General features: G+C 42.1%; 1 protein-coding gene across 5 annotated transcripts in view; it reads right to left on the reverse strand.

Moving 5' to 3' along the window:
• Positions 1–20,599, reverse strand: part of LOC117360640 (fibronectin type-III domain-containing protein 3a-like) — a 177,552-nt gene that overhangs the window by 100,716 nt on the left and 56,237 nt on the right. For 4 of the 5 annotated variants that reach the window (XM_033944722.1, XM_033944723.1, XM_033944724.1 and 1 more), the window contains one exon: positions 3,622–3,900. The exons of the other annotated variant lie outside the window; for it this stretch is intronic. In XM_033944722.1, coding sequence (XP_033800613.1) covers positions 3,622–3,900 — 279 coding nt within the window. The remainder of the gene's footprint in view (positions 1–3,621; positions 3,901–20,599) is intronic. 5 annotated transcript variants of the gene reach the window in all.

The raw sequence follows: 20,599 nt of genomic DNA on the forward strand, positions 1-20,599 counted from the left end.
TGTTGTCTGGTCATTATTCAAATCATGTTGGTCCCAGGCCCTGGTTACCTTCTGATAATTCGCTTGCCAGGGTCTCCTTCTTTCTTTGTGCTAACCATCCACTTCCATCTCTGTCCTGCCCTTCCATTTCTCTTCCCTCCCCTGGAGGTATGGAATCTTTCCTTTTTTTCCATCTCCATCCCCGCAGCTGCAGCAATGGACCCCACCATCCACAGATCTACCATCTCTCCTTTTCTCAACTACCCTTTCATCCAGCATCTCCCCCCTCCTTCCCCACCACCCCAGGGTCTATGAATTTTCCCTTTCTCTTCCCAACTATCCTCCTATCCAGTATCTCTTTCCCCCTTCTCCACTTCACACCATCCTGTGTCCAACTTCTCTCCCTTTCTGTTCCTTTCCTCCCTAAATCCCATTGTCCACCATATCATAGGCTCTATTTAGTCTCGATTTCATAGAAATGCTGAAAAATAAAAAAGGTTTTACCATTTTAAAAAGTGACAAAATTAGCATCTGATAAACTTACCCACCCACCCCTTTTATCAAGCCATGCTGCCGAGCAGCGGAAGCTAAATTCCAAGCCACCCATTCTAATCCTATTGGCGATTCCGTATTTAGCTTGCATTGCTCAGCAGCATAGCTTGATAAAAGTGGAGGGTATTACCAGATTGATCCAGTCAATGTTTACTTCCATTGCTTTCAATAGACATAAAACCTGGATTGGCTCAATCTGTCCTTCATAACCTGGAGCCATCTCGTAATCCTAAATATGCTAGAAAAGTGCTAGTGCTTTGGGACGGACAAAGGTACCCTGTATAAGATTTATCATTGCTCGACTATATCACAGTATTTGGTGCAAATTTGGGATATTTGGTATTCATATATCGTTCTCTCCAGAAATCTTGTTTTGGAAGTCTAGCACTGGATACATACCTTGCTGATGAAGATGTGTTAAGCAAAAAAAATAAATAAATAAATCAAATGTACATGCATTAAGAGTTGTACATCACATTTCTGCATCTCAATGGCCACCTATTTGGTCTTGAAGAATGAGATGTACAGTGTCTAAATCTATGAGACAAACTTGGTTCTTTTTGTTACATAGAGCATTTTGGACCCCAGTTAGATTGCAAAAGTTGGATTGCTCTAAGTCTAATAGATGCTGCCATTGTAATCTGGAAGCAGGGACTCCAGATCATCTACTTTATTTTTGTCCCTATTTTATGGCCTTTTGGAAATCAATTTGGTCCCAAATTAATGGCTTATTAGAAAATCATGTAGCTCTATCATACAATACAATTCTATTTGGAACGTCCATGAGAAAAAAAAGTCAAATTTCATCTAATAATAATAAACTTTTATTAATAATGACAGGAGTTGCCATTCAGCATATTACCAGAAATTAGAAAGATTATATCAGACTTAATTACACCTTCTGGTGGAACTCATTATGCCATATATACAAAATGGAAAGGACAATTGCCATGCAAAAAGGAAATTATAACAATTTCAAAAAAATTTGGGTACCATTGACAACATATTGTAATGAGTAGGCACCTTTATACACTAAAGTATATTTAGAATAATGGGGAAAGGGGGATATATTGATTCATTATTGTTTTATTATTATTTTGAACACATTACATGTATGATGCGTTTGATTTGCATTATTTGTAGAGAGGGTGGGTATGGGAGGGATTTAAAATATGTATTGAAATAATAATATGAAATAATTTTCAAGTGATGTATAGGAATTAAATGATGTAATATTGTTCACTTGGTGTAAGATGTAAAAATGAATAAAGAATTGGAAAAAAAACAAAAAAGAGTTGTGCTTTCTAACTAGAAACCAACACATTAGGTGTGAGCACATGATGGAACGTTGTATGCCTATATCGAAAGTAGAAGGAATAACATTGGAAATGTAGTTCAATGAAAAAGGAAAAGTACGTGGACACATTTTACAGTAGATGCCTGCAGCACTTCCTATACTTGAACATGCATCAATCATCTCTCTTTCACCTGCATAAGCCCAGTTGTTGTAGATATGGTTTTTCTTTTTTGTCTTCTGTATTCTTTTACATAAAATTTTAATAGAGATATTGAAACAAAATGACACGTTTGTGAAAGTAACGATTATAGGCATTTATTTTGACTTACTAGTTATTTTTGTCCGATGGTTATGTCCTCCCTCTTTTGAATAGTTATGGTAAGACAAAGTAATGTTATTGATTTTTAAAAAAAATAAAAGTTCTCTGAGCAATATAAATAGGCGATGGGGCACCAGTGTTAATGATCATCAGGCAAGCAGAGCATGGTCTCAAAGCTGGGCTGAGGTGGCATCACGGCTGACCCCTAAAGCCCTCAATGTCTCAAGATCCGGAACCATTCCTTAAAAACAGGCATCAGTAAAGGCTGGTGCAGGTAGGAGTTCAGTCTGTGAAAATAAAGGAGCTACATTGAAGGCAAGTTCCTAGCACAATCAGCATCATTTCAACGTTAAGGGGAGCGGCCCTCTTAGCGTCAACATTTCTTGGCCATCACTGATGCCTGTTTCCTGGAAACCCTGGCACCATGCTTTGAGAAAGACTGGATGAACTGCTCAATGCATGACATCAAGATCCTTTGATGCCCAGGAGGATGATGTAGAATTCTCAAGGTGTCAGGTCTGATGATGCTCATCCCAATTGGGCACTACCGATGACTGACATCAAGGCAGGGAGAGACCTACTCAATGATAATGCCTCCCTAATGTCCAGTGCAACTCCTGATGCTTCCAGTACCTACGTTGATGAACTTAGACGTGCCAAAAGGTTTCTTGTACAAGGTCTCCGTACTCTTCTGTGTTTTCTGCATTTGAGAACAGAGCTTACAGTGAGAGGATTTATAATCATGGTCAAGTAACAGTAGGCACCAGTTGGGAGGATCAGTCACAGACATGATACTGCCTCACCGAAAACACTTCTTACACCCATTGGGAGGTATTTATGCCAAAAAGACTAAAAGAATAAAGGGAGTAACAATGGAGAAATTAAAAGAAAATATAGTCTTGCACTATTCTCATGCGAAAAGCAGGAAGGTCATAAATAAATTCTCTTCACAGAAAATGTGCAGAGGCAAAAACATGCTTTCGCAGCTCTGTAGATAAATGATTTGTGAGTCTTGCGCAAGTCAGATAGGTGGGAAGACACATGTGGTTGGGCCTGCCAAACGTTTCTAAACGATTAAGAATTCTGGGCAGTGCCTGCATCGGGGATCTGCTGTTGACATCACCCTCCTGCGGTAACCTGATGTCCTGCTTGTCCTCGGAGAACTGCAACCATTTTGGTTATCTGGCCATATTACTGCAATACAATGAGGATCATTTTCAAAGCACTTGGACACAAAGTACCATAGTTTACTATGGTACTTTGTGTATCTAAGTGCTTTGAAATGAGTTTCAATATGTTCACAAAAATGATGAATTCAAAAGCATCTTTTATTAGGGCGAGGAAAGGTGTATTGTCATAAAATTTATATTGCCATAAAAATAGTAGCAAGAAGTTAGTTTCCCAAGTTACTCAACATCTGTATTTGCCATTTCTCTTATAAATAGGCTACATGATTTCTTTCTGGGGCACATACCTCCTATTTCTGCATCTGTTGGTAGACTGCTTCTTTTTTCACCAATCTGTTTTGTCTTTATTGAACATCCTGAGACAAGCTTTCCCTTCTCATATCCGTTCTGAATATCTGAACTGGAGGAATTAAGAACTTCATGTGGTGAAGATGGAGTACTGTTAAGTTTATTATTACTGGATGCACTAACATGTCTTTCTTTCAATCTTTTCCTCAGATGTTCTTGCATTTTTATAGTTCTTTCATCTCTCAGGATAAAGTTTGTTCTCCCACGGGTCCGGGATTCTTGGAAAAAAATGTTATGCAAGTGTAGTTTATTTGTAATTCTGTCACATAGGCACATTCACAAACTAAATAAAAGTTTTACAAAATTATGTTGGCAAACTATAATTTGCATTCCCACAACCTAATTAGAAAGTCAGAAGCAAGAAGGATATAAAACCTCCCTGTCTTTTTTGTATTTTGGGAGATACTTACTAAAGTGCGGTAAGTTTTTGTACTTACCACAATATAAGTGCAAAACCTTAAGAGTAAAGGCTGTGTAGACTAACTGTGGGGACCCTGTTACCACCCCATTTCAAAATGGCAGTTCTGCCTCCTAGTGGTAGTATTGTGGGACTACCACTAGGGATCAAGTCCATTGCTACCAATTTGAATCCAGGTGGCAATAGAGCAAGAGCAGAGAGAGATGGTTCCTGCCCCATCCACTAGATTACCAAGCATAACTTTAGGTAAACATTGAGGATGTCAGTGGAAGGGACACATAATACTTTGCGGGGGGGGGGGGGGGGGCAAGTAGTTTTATTGTCAATTTTCAAGTTTTATTAAAAATTTGATTAATCGCCTAAACAAAGTTTTGAGGCAATGAACAATAAAATACAATCCATAGGTTTAATTTTTACAAAGACCAACATTTAAGGACTTACTAAACAATGACTAGAGACTTACTGGTACAAGGGGGTAATAAAGGGAAGAACTACAATATAATAATTGGAAAGTACATAAAAGGGAAAAAACAAAAGAAAAGGGAGCAAATAATGTCTAAAATTCTGCTAAAAGAAGGAGTTAAAAGTTAAGTCATAAGTCGTCCTAAAAAGGACGTTCAAGTATTAAAAGCGTCTCTGAATAAAAAAGTTTTTAATTTAGATTTGAACCTATCCAATGATGTGGCATTCCAAATAGAAGGAGCAGTTACAGAGAAAATAGATGTACGTAATGTATAAATATGATTAAGTGAAGAAACGGATAAAAGATGAGTTGAAGAGGAACATAGAGCTCTTGAGGGATTATAGGGGATCAAAAGTCTGTTTATGAATTCAGGACAATTAGTAGTACAAGTTTTAAATGTAATATTATTAACGTAGTCATGCTATCTTCTTGCTGGTAGCTCATGTGCCTTTACTGCCATCTCAATAGGTAGCATTAAGGGTATCTGAACTAGTGCTGTCCAATTCAGGTAAAAAATTTTCAATTAGATTTTTTGATGCGATTCACTTTTGCTGCCCAATCGGGCACTTTTTTCAAAGAGCCTGGTGGGTTTATTTTTGTAGCCACTTCACACACCCCACCCCCTTTGCTCTCTCCAATCTCACACTGGTACTGTGGTGTAAACAAAGCAAAAAAGACTTTTCCTCTTTTGTTAAATTCTAGCTCATGCTCGCTAACACCAGCTCTGGCAGGATACACATTTCAAATCTGACATATTGTAATCAAATAGAAAATAAAATTATTTTTTCAACCTTTTGTTGTCTGATCATTTTATTATTCAAATCATGTTGGTCACAGGCTGTGGTTTCTGTTTGTCTTCTGTTAACTCGTGCACCAGGGTCTCCTGCCCATTTGACGTTTTCTTCTTTCTCCATGCTCACCATCCATCTTCCATTTCTGTACCTTCCCTCCACTGCCATATCCAATAGTTCTCTCCCACTGTCTACCATCTCTCTCCCTCTCCCTGCCTTGTGCCCTGGGTCAAACCTTTCTATTCTCTTTCATGCAGAATCTCTCACTTCCTCCCCTCCATTATGTGCACCATTTCTTTCTCTCTCCCCATGCACCATATCTCCCCGACCTCCACCTTATGTCCAACATGTCTCTCTTCTCTGGGCATGTCTCCATCCCCTCCAACATACGCAAGATTTCTCCCTCTAACCCCTTACTCTTTGTTGCATGTCCAACAATTCTTTCTTTCTCCTCCCTTCCCCCTGAGCAGCAGCTTTCCATCTCTCCTTCCCATCCCCCTGTGCAGCAGCCATCCATCCCTCCTTTATCCCCTGTGTAGTACTTCCCAATCAACCCCCCCCCCATGAGACCTCAACTTTCAGGCCTCCTAAAGCAGCAGTAGCGATGAACAGGCTGCTCGCGGTCTGCCCACCAGGGCTTCCTTCTGCTGTGTCATTAGTGATGTCAGCAGTGATTTGGCAGAGGGAAGCCCTGGTGGACAGGCCAGGAAAGCCTATTCAGAGTGCTGCCTCTGCCCGCCGGACATCGTCGTTGTTACTGCCACTTTAGAAGGCGCGGAGGTACTGTCAGGACTCACTGAAATTGGTGAGTACAATTTTTCCAGCACATGAATTGATTCACCAAAGTGAATCAGGCAGCACTAATCTGCATTATAAGCAGCCCAGACAATCTGCAGAATGTACTGAAGTGTTAAGTCATGCACCATCTCGGTCCATAACCTGACTTCATCCTGCTTTAAGCAGCTGGCACAGGACTTTTACCGTGTAGTAGTGTGCAAGTAGCTCTTCGCTCATGCTACCACCCTCATTAATTGCTTTCTATACTTTAGTAAACAACCCCCTTCCTAAATATTCGATATATAATTTGCAGGGAAATTTATATATACTGGTATACAACATATACATATATATACACACACACACATACAAAAAAATGAAAACCAAATGTTGCATTAAAAAATAACGTGACGAAAACTGTATATAAATTATCAATATCATAGAAAAAAGGGACACAGCTATAAAAAGAGATCTAAATCCTAAAACATTAACAAATGAGGAAAGCATGTGGAGCAAGTCTCATGGAATTCTTTCCAACCTACCTACGTGTGCGTCTTTATTACCTATGTGTATGTCTTAGACTTAGAAGAGAGGAGAAAACATGATTGACGCAGTACCAGGTTTAATTTTCTTATTCTTTTCAACCCAAGTGTGATATTATAGAAACCATTACATTTGGAGACTCCCACACTGTAGAATCACATTAATAAAGATCTCCAGCAACACAGAAACCAAGCCAATATACATTTATAGACTTCTCCTAGAGAAGAATCCAAAACCTACCAACTGGTTATCACACTCTTAGCTTTAAGATAAAAAGTCATTAATATGATTGCCTGAGAATGTTTACTATCAGACTGTGCTAAATAAAAGTTTCTACTTCCACAAACATTTTCTTTTCATTTTATGTATACTGTTCCCATAAGTACTGTTTATGAGAGAATCACATAACATTTTTAAAATCTCAATATCATAAAAATAAACCATATCATAGAACAATAAAATCAAACAGCAGAACATATCTTCCAAAGTTACCACTACAAAAACTTTGGCCCTCCACCCACAATCCTAAGCAAGGCATATCTTTCTTATATTTCATATAAAATTTTCTGCAATCCTTGATTTGAGGGTCATAGAATTCCATAATTATGTTTCCTTTAATGAAAAGGTCCTATGCTAGAATTTCTTCCTTTGTAATTCTTGTAAAGAAGGAATTGTCAATAAGGTACCAAAGACATTTCTTGGCCATCACTGATGCCTGTGTCATGGAAACCCTGGCACCATGCTTTGAGAAAGACTGGATGAACTGCTCAATGCATGACATCAAGATCCTTTGGTGCCAGGAGGATGATGTAGAATTCTCAAGTTGTCAGGGCTCGGTCTTGGGCCCGATCCTCTTCAACATATTTGTGGGAGATCTGACTCAGGGGCTTCAGGGTAAAATAACATTATTCGCCGATGACGCCAAACTATGCAACATAGTAAGTGAGAACACTTTACCAGACAGTATGACGCAGGACCTACTTCTATTGGAACATTGGTCCTCGACTTGGCAGCTAAACTTCAATGCTAGAAAATGTAAGGTCATGCACCTCGGCAGCAGGAATCCATGCAAAACTTACACACTAAATGGTGAAACCTTAGTTAGGACCAAGGCGGAACGTGATTTGGGGGTGATCATTAGCAAAGACATGAAGACTGCCAATCAAGTGGAGAAGGTTTCATCAAAGGCAAGACAAATGATGGGTTGCATCCGAAGAAGTTTTATCAGCCGGAAGCCCGAAGTTATAGTGCCATTGTACAGATCCATGGTGAGGCCTCATCTGGAGTATTGTGTACAATTCTGGAGGCCACATTACCAAAAGGATGTGCTGAGAGTTGAGTCGGTTCAAAGAATGGCCACCAAAATGGTCTCGGGACTCAAAGACCTCCCGTATGAAGAAAGGCTGAATAAATTGCAGCTATATTCACTTGAAGAACGTAGAGAGAGAGGAGACATGATAGAGACGTTTAAATATATCATCGGCCGTATTGAGGTGGAGGATGATATCTTCTTTTTTAAAGGCCCCTCTGCTACAAGAGGCCATCCGCTGAAAATCAGGGGTGGGAAATTTCATGGCGACACCAGGAAGTTCTTCTTCACCGAAAGGGTGGTCGATCGTTGGAATGAACTTCCACCTCAGGTGATTCAGGCCAGCAGCGTGAAGGATTTTAAAAGGAAATGGGATACTCATGTGGGATCTCTAGGGGGGTAAATTCAAGGGGGTAGGGTTGTTGGAGTAGGCAGACTTGATGGGCTGTGGCCCTTTTCTGCCGTCATCTTCTATGTTTCTATGATGCTCATCCCAATTGGGCACTACCGATGACTGACATCAAGACAGGGAGAGACCTACTCGATAATGTCCCCCTAATGTCCAGTGCAGCTTCTGATGCTTCCAGTACCTACATTGATGAACTTAGATGTGCCAAAAGGTTTCTTGTACAAGGCCTCCCTACTATTCTGTATTTGAGAACAGAGCTTACAGTGAGAGGATTTATAATCATGGTCAAGGAACAGTAGGCACCAGTTGGAAGGATCAGTCACAGATATGATACTGCCTCACCTCAAACACTTCTTAAACCCATTTGGAGGTTTTTATGCCAAAAAGAATAAAAGAATAAAGAGAGTAACAATGGAGAAATTAAAAGAAAATATAGCCTTGCACTATTCTCATGCAAAAAGTAGGACGGTCATAAATAAATTCTCTTCACAGAAAATGTGCAACAGAGGCAAAAACATGCTTTCTCAGTTCTCAGATAAATGATTTGTCCTCCCTGGCTGGTACTACCTAACTCTACTGGCTAAATGCATTAGGCCACATCCTCTTAAACCACAAAGGTACATCACGACAGAACTGATGTTAAATTCTGCATTAAATTATGGTCCATTTTAGGACACTGTACTCTCCTAAAATCTAACTGTCCATTAATCTTTAGAACTACAAAAGGAACAAAAAGAAAATCAAGTTGTCTGGAAATAGTTTTTAGGCAGGAAAAACTTGTACTGAACAATATACAGCTCTCTGAAACACTACACAAGCTTGATCCCTGCCCTTATCATAACTGGATTAAAACACTAGGGGAGAAAGCATATAAAGAACAGCTCAGACAGGGAAGTAGCCCAACACTGAGAACCAGGGAAATCAAGTTTGTTTTCCACTGTGACTCCTTGTGACTCTGGGCAAATCACTTAACTCTCCATTGCCCCAAGTACAAAGTAAGCACCTGCATATAATATGTAAACCACTTTGACTGTAACAACAGAAAGGTGGTATATGAAATTCCATCCCCTGTGTGTGTCTCTCACCAAGAGTAGAAGTTTGAGTGCAATTGTACTGGAGCAAAAGTATTGCCATGCCCCTTCACAACTATCAGACATACACCACAGTACACACAGTAACCAGTATCATACTATATGGTTCAGTCACCAAGGGTCTCCATATACAGTACCATTTATAAAAAGATATAGGATTCAGTCACTAGCTTTCACAGTAGAATTTACAAGTAAGAAAATGAAATACACATCTCGGTCACTAAGAACCAGCAGCAGGGAAGCATGGGGCACATGACTGATAGAATATCATTCAACCTCTATGTGTGTGAATACATGTTTGTATGTATGAGTGTGTGTATGTCTTTGACCAGGAAAGGAACAATTCTCTAAATCCTATGTTTCAAGGATAAATTAGTTCTTACCTGCTAATTTTCTTTCCTTTTGTCCTTCCAGACCAGTCCAGAGCACGGGTATTGGCAGGTAACATGAAGAGGGCCATTGAGAAGACTTTAAACTAAAGGTCAGGGGAAAGCCGACAGTCGACCACCAGTCGATGGCCCGGGCGACGAAATGCCCCGAAGAAGGAACTACGGACAACTACTCGGACATAGGGGGAGAAGAGCATGAAGAAAACAAGGGAGACAATGTTGGAGCACAGACAGATACCACACAGTAGGGGCCACAAAGCTCAGAAAGGACACATTAGGGGCTGCACAGCTCAGAAAGCCCAAGAAGGGATCACGAAGGGAATTTAAATGTATGTACACGAATGCTAGGAGCTTGAGAAACAAAATGGGAGAGTTAGAGACAATAGCAAGACACGACCAACTAGAAATCATTGGCATAACAGAAACATGGTGGAATGATGAAAATGAATGGGATACAGTACTGCAGGGATACAAGCTATACAGAAGGGACAGAACAGGGCAAAAAGGAGGAGATATTGCCCTATATGTTCAAGAAGAAATAGAATCTGTTAGAGAGATGAAGACAGAGGGGAACGGGAAGTTGGAATCCCTCTGGATTAAGATTCCAAGGCAAAATGGTACAGACACAAAAATTGGCCTTTATTATCGACCCCCAGGACAGTCGGAGGAGACAGACCCGGAAATGATAGAGGAAATCAAACAAGGATGTAAGATAGGCAATGTAATGATCATGAGAGACTTCAACTTTCCAGGGATAGACTGGAACCTGGGAACTGCAAACTGCGGCAAAGAAATAAAGTTCCTAGAAATAATAGGAGAGGGAATGCCACCCTAGACTTGGTCCTAAATGGCATTACTGGTCAGACTAAAGAAATAGAAGTCACGGTCCCGCTAGGGAAGAGTGATCACAACATGATCAACTTTAAACTTGACATTGGGAAAAGGAAACGCATCAAAACCTTAACCGCAACCCTCAACTTTAAGAAAGGAAGATACGATAGCATGAGAGCCATGGTAAAAAACGGCTCGAAAAAAGGGTGAACACAATTAAATCGGTGGATCAGGCATGGTCCCTACTGAAAGACACCATCACGGAAGCACAAAATCTCTACATTCCACAGATATCCAAAAGACGGAAAAATAAAAGCAAAGGAGAACCAGCATGGCTTACTAAAAAGGTGAAGGATGGCATAAGAGAAAAGAAGAACTCCTTTAAAAAAATGGAAACGTGAAAGAACTATTAAAGCCTGGAACAGCCACAAAAACGATCAGAAGAAATGTCACAAGGCGATGAAGGAGGCCAAAAAGGTCTATGAGGAGAAAATAGCACAAGAAGCCAAAAACTTCAAGCCCTTCTTCAGATACGTAAAAGGGAAAAAACCTGCAAAAGAGGCAGTGAGTCCGCTGGATGACCAGGGACGAAAAGGGTGCATCAAAGATGACAAATAAATTGCTGACAGACTAAACTCCTTCTTTGCGTCTGTCTTTACGACGGAGGACATTACATCAATACCTGAAACATTGAAAGTGTTCAAGGGAGAAATAGAGGACAGCCTCACCACATTAGAAGTGGATTTGGACCAGATATACTACCAGATCGACAAACTTAAAAGCGACAAATCCCCTGGACCGGATGGAATTCATCCGAGAGTATTAAAGGAGCTGAAGGTGTAAATTGGTGAACTACTGCAAAACCTTGCCAACCTGTCAATTACAACTGAACAGATACCGGATGACTGGAGGATAGTAAACGTCACCCCAATTTTCAAAAAAGGATCAAGAGGAGAACCGGGCAACTACAGACCGGTGAGTCTTACGTCTGTCTCCGGAAAGATGGTCGAGGCACTGATTAAAGATAGCATAGTCCAGCACTTGGATGCACACGACCTGATGAGAGCCAGTCAACACGGCTTCAGGAAAGGGAAGTCATGCTTGATGAATTTACTACAATTCTTTGAAACAGTAAATAAACAAATCGATAACGGGGAACCAATGGACATAATATACCTGGACTTCCAGAAAGCGTTCGACAAAGTTCCACACGAAAGACTTCTCGGGAAATTACAAAGCCACAGAATAGAGGGAGACATACTAAGGTGGATAGGCAAATGGCTGGAAAACAGAATGCAGAGGGTAGGCATAAATGGGAAGTTCTCAGGCTGGGAGAAAGTGACTAGCGCTGTGCCCCAGGGCTCGGTTCTTGGGCCCATCTTATTTAATATTTTCATCAACGATCTAGAAGAAGGAACGTCCAGTGAAATCATCAAGTTTGCAGACGATACCAAGTTATGTCGGACAATCAGATCACAAAAGGACAGCTAGGAACTACAGAGAGACTTGAGCCAGTTAGAGAGATGGGCAGAGAAATGGCAGATGAAGTTTAATGTAGAAAAGTGCAAGGTAATGCATTTGGGCAGAAAGAACAAGGAGTACGGGTACAGCATGTCAGGTGCAATTCTGAGTAAGAGTGAATAGGAAAAAGACCTGGGGGTACTGATAGATAGGACCCTGAAACCATCAGCACAATATGTGGCGGCGGCAAAGAAAGCAAATAGAATGTTCGGCATGATAAAGAAGGGAGTCACAAGTAGATCGGAGAGGGTCATAATCCCGCTTTATAGAGCAATGATCAGATCACACTTGGAATACTGTGTCCAACACTGGTCTCCCTATCTAAAGGATATGAAACTGCTCAAGGGGGTGCAGAGGCGAGCAATGAAGCTGGTAAAAGGTATGGAGAACTTGAGCTACGAAGAACGACTTAGAAAACTGGGACTGTTCTCTCTCGAGAAGAGAAGACTGGGAGGGGATATGATTGAGACTTTTAAAATAATAAAAGGAATCGACAAGATAGAGCAGGACAAAAAGTTATTTATGTTGTCAAATGTGACTAGGACAAGAGGTCATGGACTGAAGCTGAGGGGGGACAAGCCCAGGACAAATGCCAGAAAGTTCTGCTTCACACAGCGAGTGGTGGACACCTGAAACGCTCTCCCGGTGGAGATTGCTGCGGAAACCACCGTTCTAGGATTTAAGGGCAAATTATATGCACATTTCCTCAAAAGGCGCATAGAGGGATACGGGTGACTAAGTTTTAGCCAGGTTACACCTGGCTAAGACTTCGCGTGAGTGGATCACCAGACTTGATGGACCCAGGGTCTGTTCCGGGGATGGCAGTTCTTATGTTATGTTTGTGCTGTCCTGCCAGACTATGGAGACTGAAAATTATTTAGCTGTGATGTCGTCACTTGAACCCTGTGCAACCCCCTGACCAGTCAGTATTTACCATAATAAAGTAGAAGAGTAAAGGCAATTATAAGGAAAAAAATGGTAACTAAAGGTTGGCTCAACAGAGAACCATGAATGAAGGATAAAGTCCTCCAAACTAAACCTGAGAAAGGAATAATGAACTAACCAAAATCAAAATACTTATGCTTCAGGAGATAGATGCTAAGAAGTACAGGTGGGTTCAGGACTAGTCTGAAGGGACTCACGGAAAGAAAATTAGCAAGTAAGAATTAATTTACCCTTCCTTATTGCTCCAAAAGACCAGTACAAATGCTTGGGATGTACTAAAGCAGTACTTATTGAGGGTAGAACACTGAAATCCCTTCCATTAACACTTTAGTCCCAGGGGATGCATCTCTTCGAGCTTGACCCTTCAGTCTGTAGAGACAGATAAAAGAATGCATACATTTCCAGTATGCCGCTTTGGAAATTTTGGGAGAAAGAACTAAGGAGTGCAAAGCCCAAGAAGACGACTGAACCCTTGTAGAATAAGCTTTCAAAACTTTTGAAACTTGATAACCATGCTGCTTCCCCTTTACAGGCTCCAGAGCAGCCTTTTTTTTCAGGTAAACCACTGTGGATAAGTGAATATCAAAGAAGCACCAATACAAGCACCGCTAGTCTGTTGAGCATCAATTATTAAGTTTGCGAACTCAAGATTTCCTTTCAAGGGGAAAGGTCCATGGAACCGCAGTCCAGGTTGAAACAAGCTGTAAAATGGCAAGGAATGTTATTTAAAAGCAAAGGGAAAAGGAAACCAATATGGCTCTCCAAAAAGGAAGCTGAAAAAATTAAGGCAACATTAAAGGAATACAGAAGAGAAACAGAGAAAATACTAGCTAAAACTCAAAAAGACAAAAGCAAAATACAGCTAGCAAAATCACAGGAGGAAGAAAAAAATACTTTGAGAAGTAGAGAGAGGTGACAAGATTTTTTTTCAAATATATTGGAGAAAAGAAGAAGGACAGAAATGGAATTGTGAAATTGACAGATGGCGGGAACTGCCATATGGAAAGTGATGAAGAAAAAGCAGAAATGTTAAACAAAGTACTCCTGCTCTGTGTTCATGGAAGAAAATACTGGAGAAAAATCCTTGATTGGCTAACAATGGGTATATATGGAAATGGAGCAGATATCACACTGTTCATAGAAAAAAAAAAGTATTTATAAACAATTTAAAAAACTGTAAGTAGGCTGGACAAAATCCATCCCAGGATATTCAGGCAGCTCAGAGAGGTTCTGGCAGGTCCTCTTAAAAGATCTGTTTAATAAATCTTTGGAGATGGGAGAGGTACTGCGGGGCCAGAGAAGAGCAAATGTGTCCTTATTCACAAAAGCAGTAACAGAAATTATGTTAGAAACTACAGACCAATAAGCCTCACTTCAGTGGTTGTCAAAAAACAATTGAGGTTCTGCTGAAGGAAAGTATCAAACACTTCCTCAAATTCAGTGGGTTACAAAGATCTGAGGCAACAGTTTTACCAAGGAAAAATTGTACCAAGTGAATCGTTGATTTCTTTGACTGGATGACCAGAGAATTGGATTAAGGACATGTGCTTGGATTTCAGGAAAGCCTTTGACACGGTTCAATATAGGAAGCTCATTAATAAACCTAGCAGACTGAACTTAGGACCCAAAGTGGATTAGAAACTGGTTGATAGACAGATGACAGAAGATTATGGTAAATGAAACTCACTCAGAGGAAAGAAAGGTGAGTAGTAGAGTGCTTCAAGGATTAGTCCTGGGGCCAATTCTGTTCACTATATTTGTCAGTGACATAGCCAAAGGGTTAGAAGGAAAAGTATATCTTTTTGCAGATGACAAGCAAATCTGCAAAGGAGTGGACTCTCCAGGGAGAACAGAAAACATGAAGGGATCTACAAACATTAGAAGAATGATGTAATGTTTGGCAGTTAAAATGTAATGCAAAGAAGTACAAAGTGATGCATTTGGGAAGAATTGCAAAGGAGACTGAAATGCACAGATGTGGAGAGAAACCTTGAAGTGATAGTGTATGAGGTTCTCAAGGCTCTGAAACAATGTTACAAGGTGGTAACCATAGCCATAAAGATGTTAGGTTCTATAGAAAGAGGGCATAATCAGCAGAAAAAAGGGAGGTGTTAATGCCCCTGTACAAATGATCAGTACCCTGTACAAATGATCAGTAAGGTCCCACTTGGAATGAAAGATTAGGTTCTTACCTTGATAATCTTGTTTCTGTTAATATACACAGGAGTCCATACGTTAGCTATCGATTCCCACTAGCCGTGAATCTGCGAAAGTGTCACTTAAGATCTTTAACTCCTCCCCTTCTGCAGTGGAGAACAGCTCCCTCTTCAGTTGGTACCAAAGCAATCGAACTCCACTGAAACAGAAGAAAGGAGAAGAGGCACGGGGAACTTCCTCAGTCACAAACATATTCTGTTCTGCTCTGTAACTTATGAAATAGAACAATGACCAATAAACATTTAACAAGCAAACACTGAACAATAAATTATGCACATGAGTAGCTAGGAACCAACCTAAGTCAACTAGTAAGGGCTAGAGAACACTCCAAAGGGAATAGGGAGTCCCTGTTCCTGTAGCAAAGTCTCTGCTTAATCTTAGATAGAATAGAAGAGGTCCCAAGGACAATGGCAATGTCCGAGGCAGAAAACAGGGGAATCAAAGGTCCAACAGTGTGGTCTGTACAGACGCCTGTGTATATTAATAGAAACAAGATTATCTAGGTAAGAACCTAATCTTTTGTTCTGTGTATATGTAACAGGAGTCTGTAAGTTATCTGACATACCAAAGCAGTGCCTGACATCTAGGGAGGGACAGATAAGCCTGCCCGCAGAACTGAGGACCCAAAAGCGACATCCTCTTCAGCCACCACATCCACTCTGCAAAATCTTGTAAAACTGTGAAGAGCAGCCCAAATAGCTGCTCTACAAATTTCATCAGGCGATACAGCCAGGACTCAGTCCAAGAAGCCAATACACCTTGTCGAATGTGCTGTGATGTAGGGGGCTGTTTCCCGCAGGCAATGTAGGAAGATTACAATGCCATGCAAATCCATCCAGCAATAGAAGCCTTGGAAAGCTGGTTTGCTACATCTCGAGTGGCTGGTCAGCACAAAAAGATGATCAGAAAGTCTGGAATCATTAGTCTTCTCCAGATAGACAAGTAGGGCTCTGCACACATCCAGCCTCCTCAAAAGTCTATCCTATTTCGCCAAACCAGTAGGGTGAAAGGCAAGTAAATCTCCCAATTGATATGGAAGGCAGAAACTACCTTCAGAAGAAATGAAGGTACTATCCGCAGAGAAACACCTGACTCTGTAAAACAAACTACATGAGAGGGCCTGTAATTCTGAGATCCTTCTTGCCAAGATTATGGCAACCAAAAACACTGTCTTAACTGTAAGATCCAACAGGGAAACTTCCATTGAAGGTTCAAACAGAACACAGGGCAGGCTCTTCAAGACCACATTGAGGTCCCAAGATGGGAATGATCTGTGATATGGGGGTAGCAATCTGAGAACCCCCCTCAAAAATCGAGTAGCATACGAGTGAGACACCAGAGATTGTAAACCTCTACCAGCTACCTGTACCTTGAAAAATGAGATTCCAGGCCCTTCTGAAGACCGTCTTGCAGGAATGCATGGATCTCTGGGATGGGAGTCCTCTCAGGCTCCACCAGCTCCTTGGCACACCATAACTGGAAGGTCTTCCAGGTCTTAGTGTAAACCATAAAAAAGTCACAGATCGGAACACACCCTTCTGCAGATTTGTGGCTAGTGGGAATCAACAGCTAACGCACTAACTCCTGTGTATAAGTAACAGACTACCATGTTAAATTCTGGAAGCAGTAGCTTACTAAGATGACTTGAGCCAGCCGGGACACAGACTAAAAAGGCCTCAGCGCCCGCACCTACACCTCCAGCCAGCTAGATTGGGGACATCATCGGAGTGTGGGAGCCCTGCTCCGCCCCCCCCCCCCCCCCGAGCCAGCCGGGACACAGACTAAAAAGGCCTCAGCGCCCGCACCTACACCTCCAGTCAGCTAGATCGGGGACATCATCGGAGCGTGGGAGCCCTGCTCCGCTCCCCCTGAGCCAGCCGGGACTCAGACTAAAAAGGCCTCAGCGCCAACGGCGCACCGACAAAGGCGTATGCTCCTTAGTGAGCGCCTTCGTGAAACGCCCGCGTGAAACGGCCCGCGCCCACAAGACTCTAATGACATCTAGATCTCCTGACCTCCCGGCCTTTCCAGTCGCTCTCCGCCGGTCCTACCTCCACCACGAACCAGCTACTTGCGACAATGCCCCTGATGGACACTAGGCCCCCGCTCCAAGTCAGGTAACAGCAACCCGACCAATTTTTTATCTGCTCAACGACAAACTATCTGCTGCATGACTAATGTTTAAATATCTGCTCAATGACAAACTATTTGCTGCATGACTAATGTTTAAATATCTGCCAAAAAGGCTTCCAAGTGCGGCATGACTAACGTATAAATATTAATAATACTTTTTACTGTACATCTGTCTCCACAGCAGATTACCTGCTATCTTACTACTGTACTATTGTTTAACCGAGACTCTGTTGAATCAGCTTGTTCGTTCACAACTCTTAAGTAAGTCACTGCACCATTGCGCTATTGCAGTATCCCGCCGAGCCAACTTGTTCATTTACTTCTCTCAAACAAGTCACTAGTTGGCTCTTGCACTATTGTGGTTTCTGACTATCGCAACAATATGGCGCTACTCCACGACAGCCTGAGCATACTACTTCTCGCCTTATACCTACTTGGTTCAAGAAGCAAGGCAACCACCCTCCCCCCCCCTTAACTACTCCCACCCCCCACCTACTACTTTTCTATACGTAACTTCAAGCCCAAACCGCCACCAACACGAATCAAGGTAACCCTTGATAACCCAGACTCCACCTCTTCAGAGATTCCAGTCCTGACAACATTCTACAATGTTCACGTGACAACACGATTCACGTGAATGGTCGAGATTACGAACTTGACCAAACTATAAAAATACTAGGAGTTACCCTTGACAGACACCTAACCTTGGAAAAGCATACAGATCTAATGTTCAAAAAAAGTATTTCAGCACTATGGAAGCTCCGCACCATCAAAAAATTCTTCGATGAATCATCCTTTCGATTACTCATACAATCATCCATCTTGAGTACGCTGGACTACTGCAACATCATATATCTGGAAGCTTATAAAAAGACACTTCACAAGCTAAGATTAATCCAAAACACTGCAGTCCGACTCATCTTTGGATTAAAAAAATGGGAACATATCACCCCATACTTCCAAATACTCCACTGGTTGCTGGTGGAATCCAGAATACTCTTCAAGCTTGCCTGCATCAGCTACAAAGCGGTCTTTGGGATGCTACCAACTTACCTCGCCTCCCAATTCTTCATCAACTGCCCGAATAAGAGCTCTCGCAGAATAAACCTCTTTAATTACCCATCTCTGAAATCATGTCACTACAAGAAGTTCCTGGACAGAATGCTATCATTCCAGGCAGCTAAACTGAACACATGGCTCGCAAAACCCATACTCGAGGCCGCGTCTTACACTGATTTCAGAAAATCACTGAAGACCCATTTATTTAACGCAAGTTGAGTTCTCTTCCTCTGGCAATTTTGTATCTCTGAAAGTCCTTTCTCTCCCCATTACTCCTCTTACCCTCATTGTATGTATATTGCTGTAAACCTCTCTTATTCTCATTACATGTATCTTCTTGTAAACCGCTCTGTACTTCTGTATCCTGCTCCAAACATTTGTTTTCTTGTTGCAATCATCTCGTATTCTCATTGCATGTATCTTCTTGCAAACCGCTCTGAACTTATGTATCTTGCTATAATCATATGTATCTTGTTGTAAACATAAGTTTCTTGTTGTAAACATCGCATTCTCTCATTGCATGAATCTTATTGTAAACCGCTTTAAACTTATGGTATAGCGGTATATAAGAAATACAATTATTATTATTATTGAAGCATTCAAGAAGAAAATGTTGAAAATAGTATCAGAATTATGCTAAAAGACATACGAGAAGAGACTTGAATACCTGAATAGGTATAATCCAAAGGAAAGAAGGGACGGAGGAGATTACCATATTTTCACGCATATAACGCGCGCGTTATACACGGTTTTTACAAACCGTGCATAACCTTGCGCATTATACGCGTGAGCGCGTTTTACAAATTTTTTTTTACATAGTTCACCCCCCCCCCCCCCGATTCCCCCCCCCCCCCCGCAGGACCGCTCGCACCCCCACCCCGAAGGACCGCTCGCACGCACCTGCACCCCCACCTCGAAGGACCGCTCGCAAGCACTCCCACCCGCACCCGCACCCCCACCCTGAAGGACCGCTCGCACCCCCACAGCCTCCCGACCCCCCCCGCATCATGTAGAAGCTCCTACCGGTGTCCTGCTGCTTCCTCTTAGCGGTCCCGGCCCTTCTGTGAACCCTGCGTCTGCACTGCTTTGTCTTCCGGCGGTCCCGCTCTTTCTCCGACGTCAGACGCAGGGCTCACAGAAGGGCCGGGACCGCCAAGAGGAAGCAGCAGGACACTGGTAGGAGCTTCTACATGATGCGGGGGGGGGGGGGGGGTCTGGAGGCTGTGGGGGTGCGAGCGGTCCTTCAGGGTGGGGGTGCGGGTGGGAGTGCGTGCGAGCGGTCCTTCGGGGTAGGGGTGCGAGCGGTCCTGCGGGGCGGTGAATCGGACGTCGGGGGGGGGGGGATCAGGCTTTCAGGGTGGGGACAGGACTTCAAGGGGGAGAGGAGAGTCGGGGCGGGGGAAAGGAGAGTCGGGGTGGCCAGAGGAGAGTCGGGGCGGGCGAAAGGAGAGTCGGGGCAGCATGCACGGTATATAAAATTTTTTTACATATATGTCGGTTTCCCACGCGCTATACCCGTGTGCGCGTTATCTATGTGAAAATACGGTAGTTTTACCATTTGTAGATTAATAACCTGAGGACATAAATTAAGGTTGTAGGGTGGTAGACTTAGGAATAACATCAGGAAGATGTTTTCATAGAGAGGGTAGTGTATGCCTGGAATGCCCTCCTGGTGGAAATGGGATAGATACAAAGGATCCTTAAATAGAAAGAGGACAGTACTAAAACAAAATTTAATATGACAGCTACGCGTTATTTATGATGGGTAACAGCACTGCTCAGATGGCAACTTCAGCAGTGAGGAAAGTGCTGGACAGACTTCTACAGTCTGTGTCCCATAAATGGCAAGAAAGAACAGGATAGGCTAGCATAGGCTTCAATAGCAAATCCAGTAGATGGGAAGCAGGGCAAGTGCTGGGCAGACCTTTAATGCCTAAACCTTGAAAACTTTGTTTCTGACGTGCCACTGAAAATGTCTAATGTCAGTAGTCAGTCAAGTTGTATGACAAATTTAGGAAAGA

The sequence above is a fragment of the Geotrypetes seraphini genome, chromosome 5 (genome assembly GCF_902459505.1).
Source record: "Geotrypetes seraphini chromosome 5, aGeoSer1.1, whole genome shotgun sequence".
Lineage (NCBI taxonomy): Eukaryota > Metazoa > Chordata > Amphibia > Gymnophiona > Dermophiidae > Geotrypetes > Geotrypetes seraphini.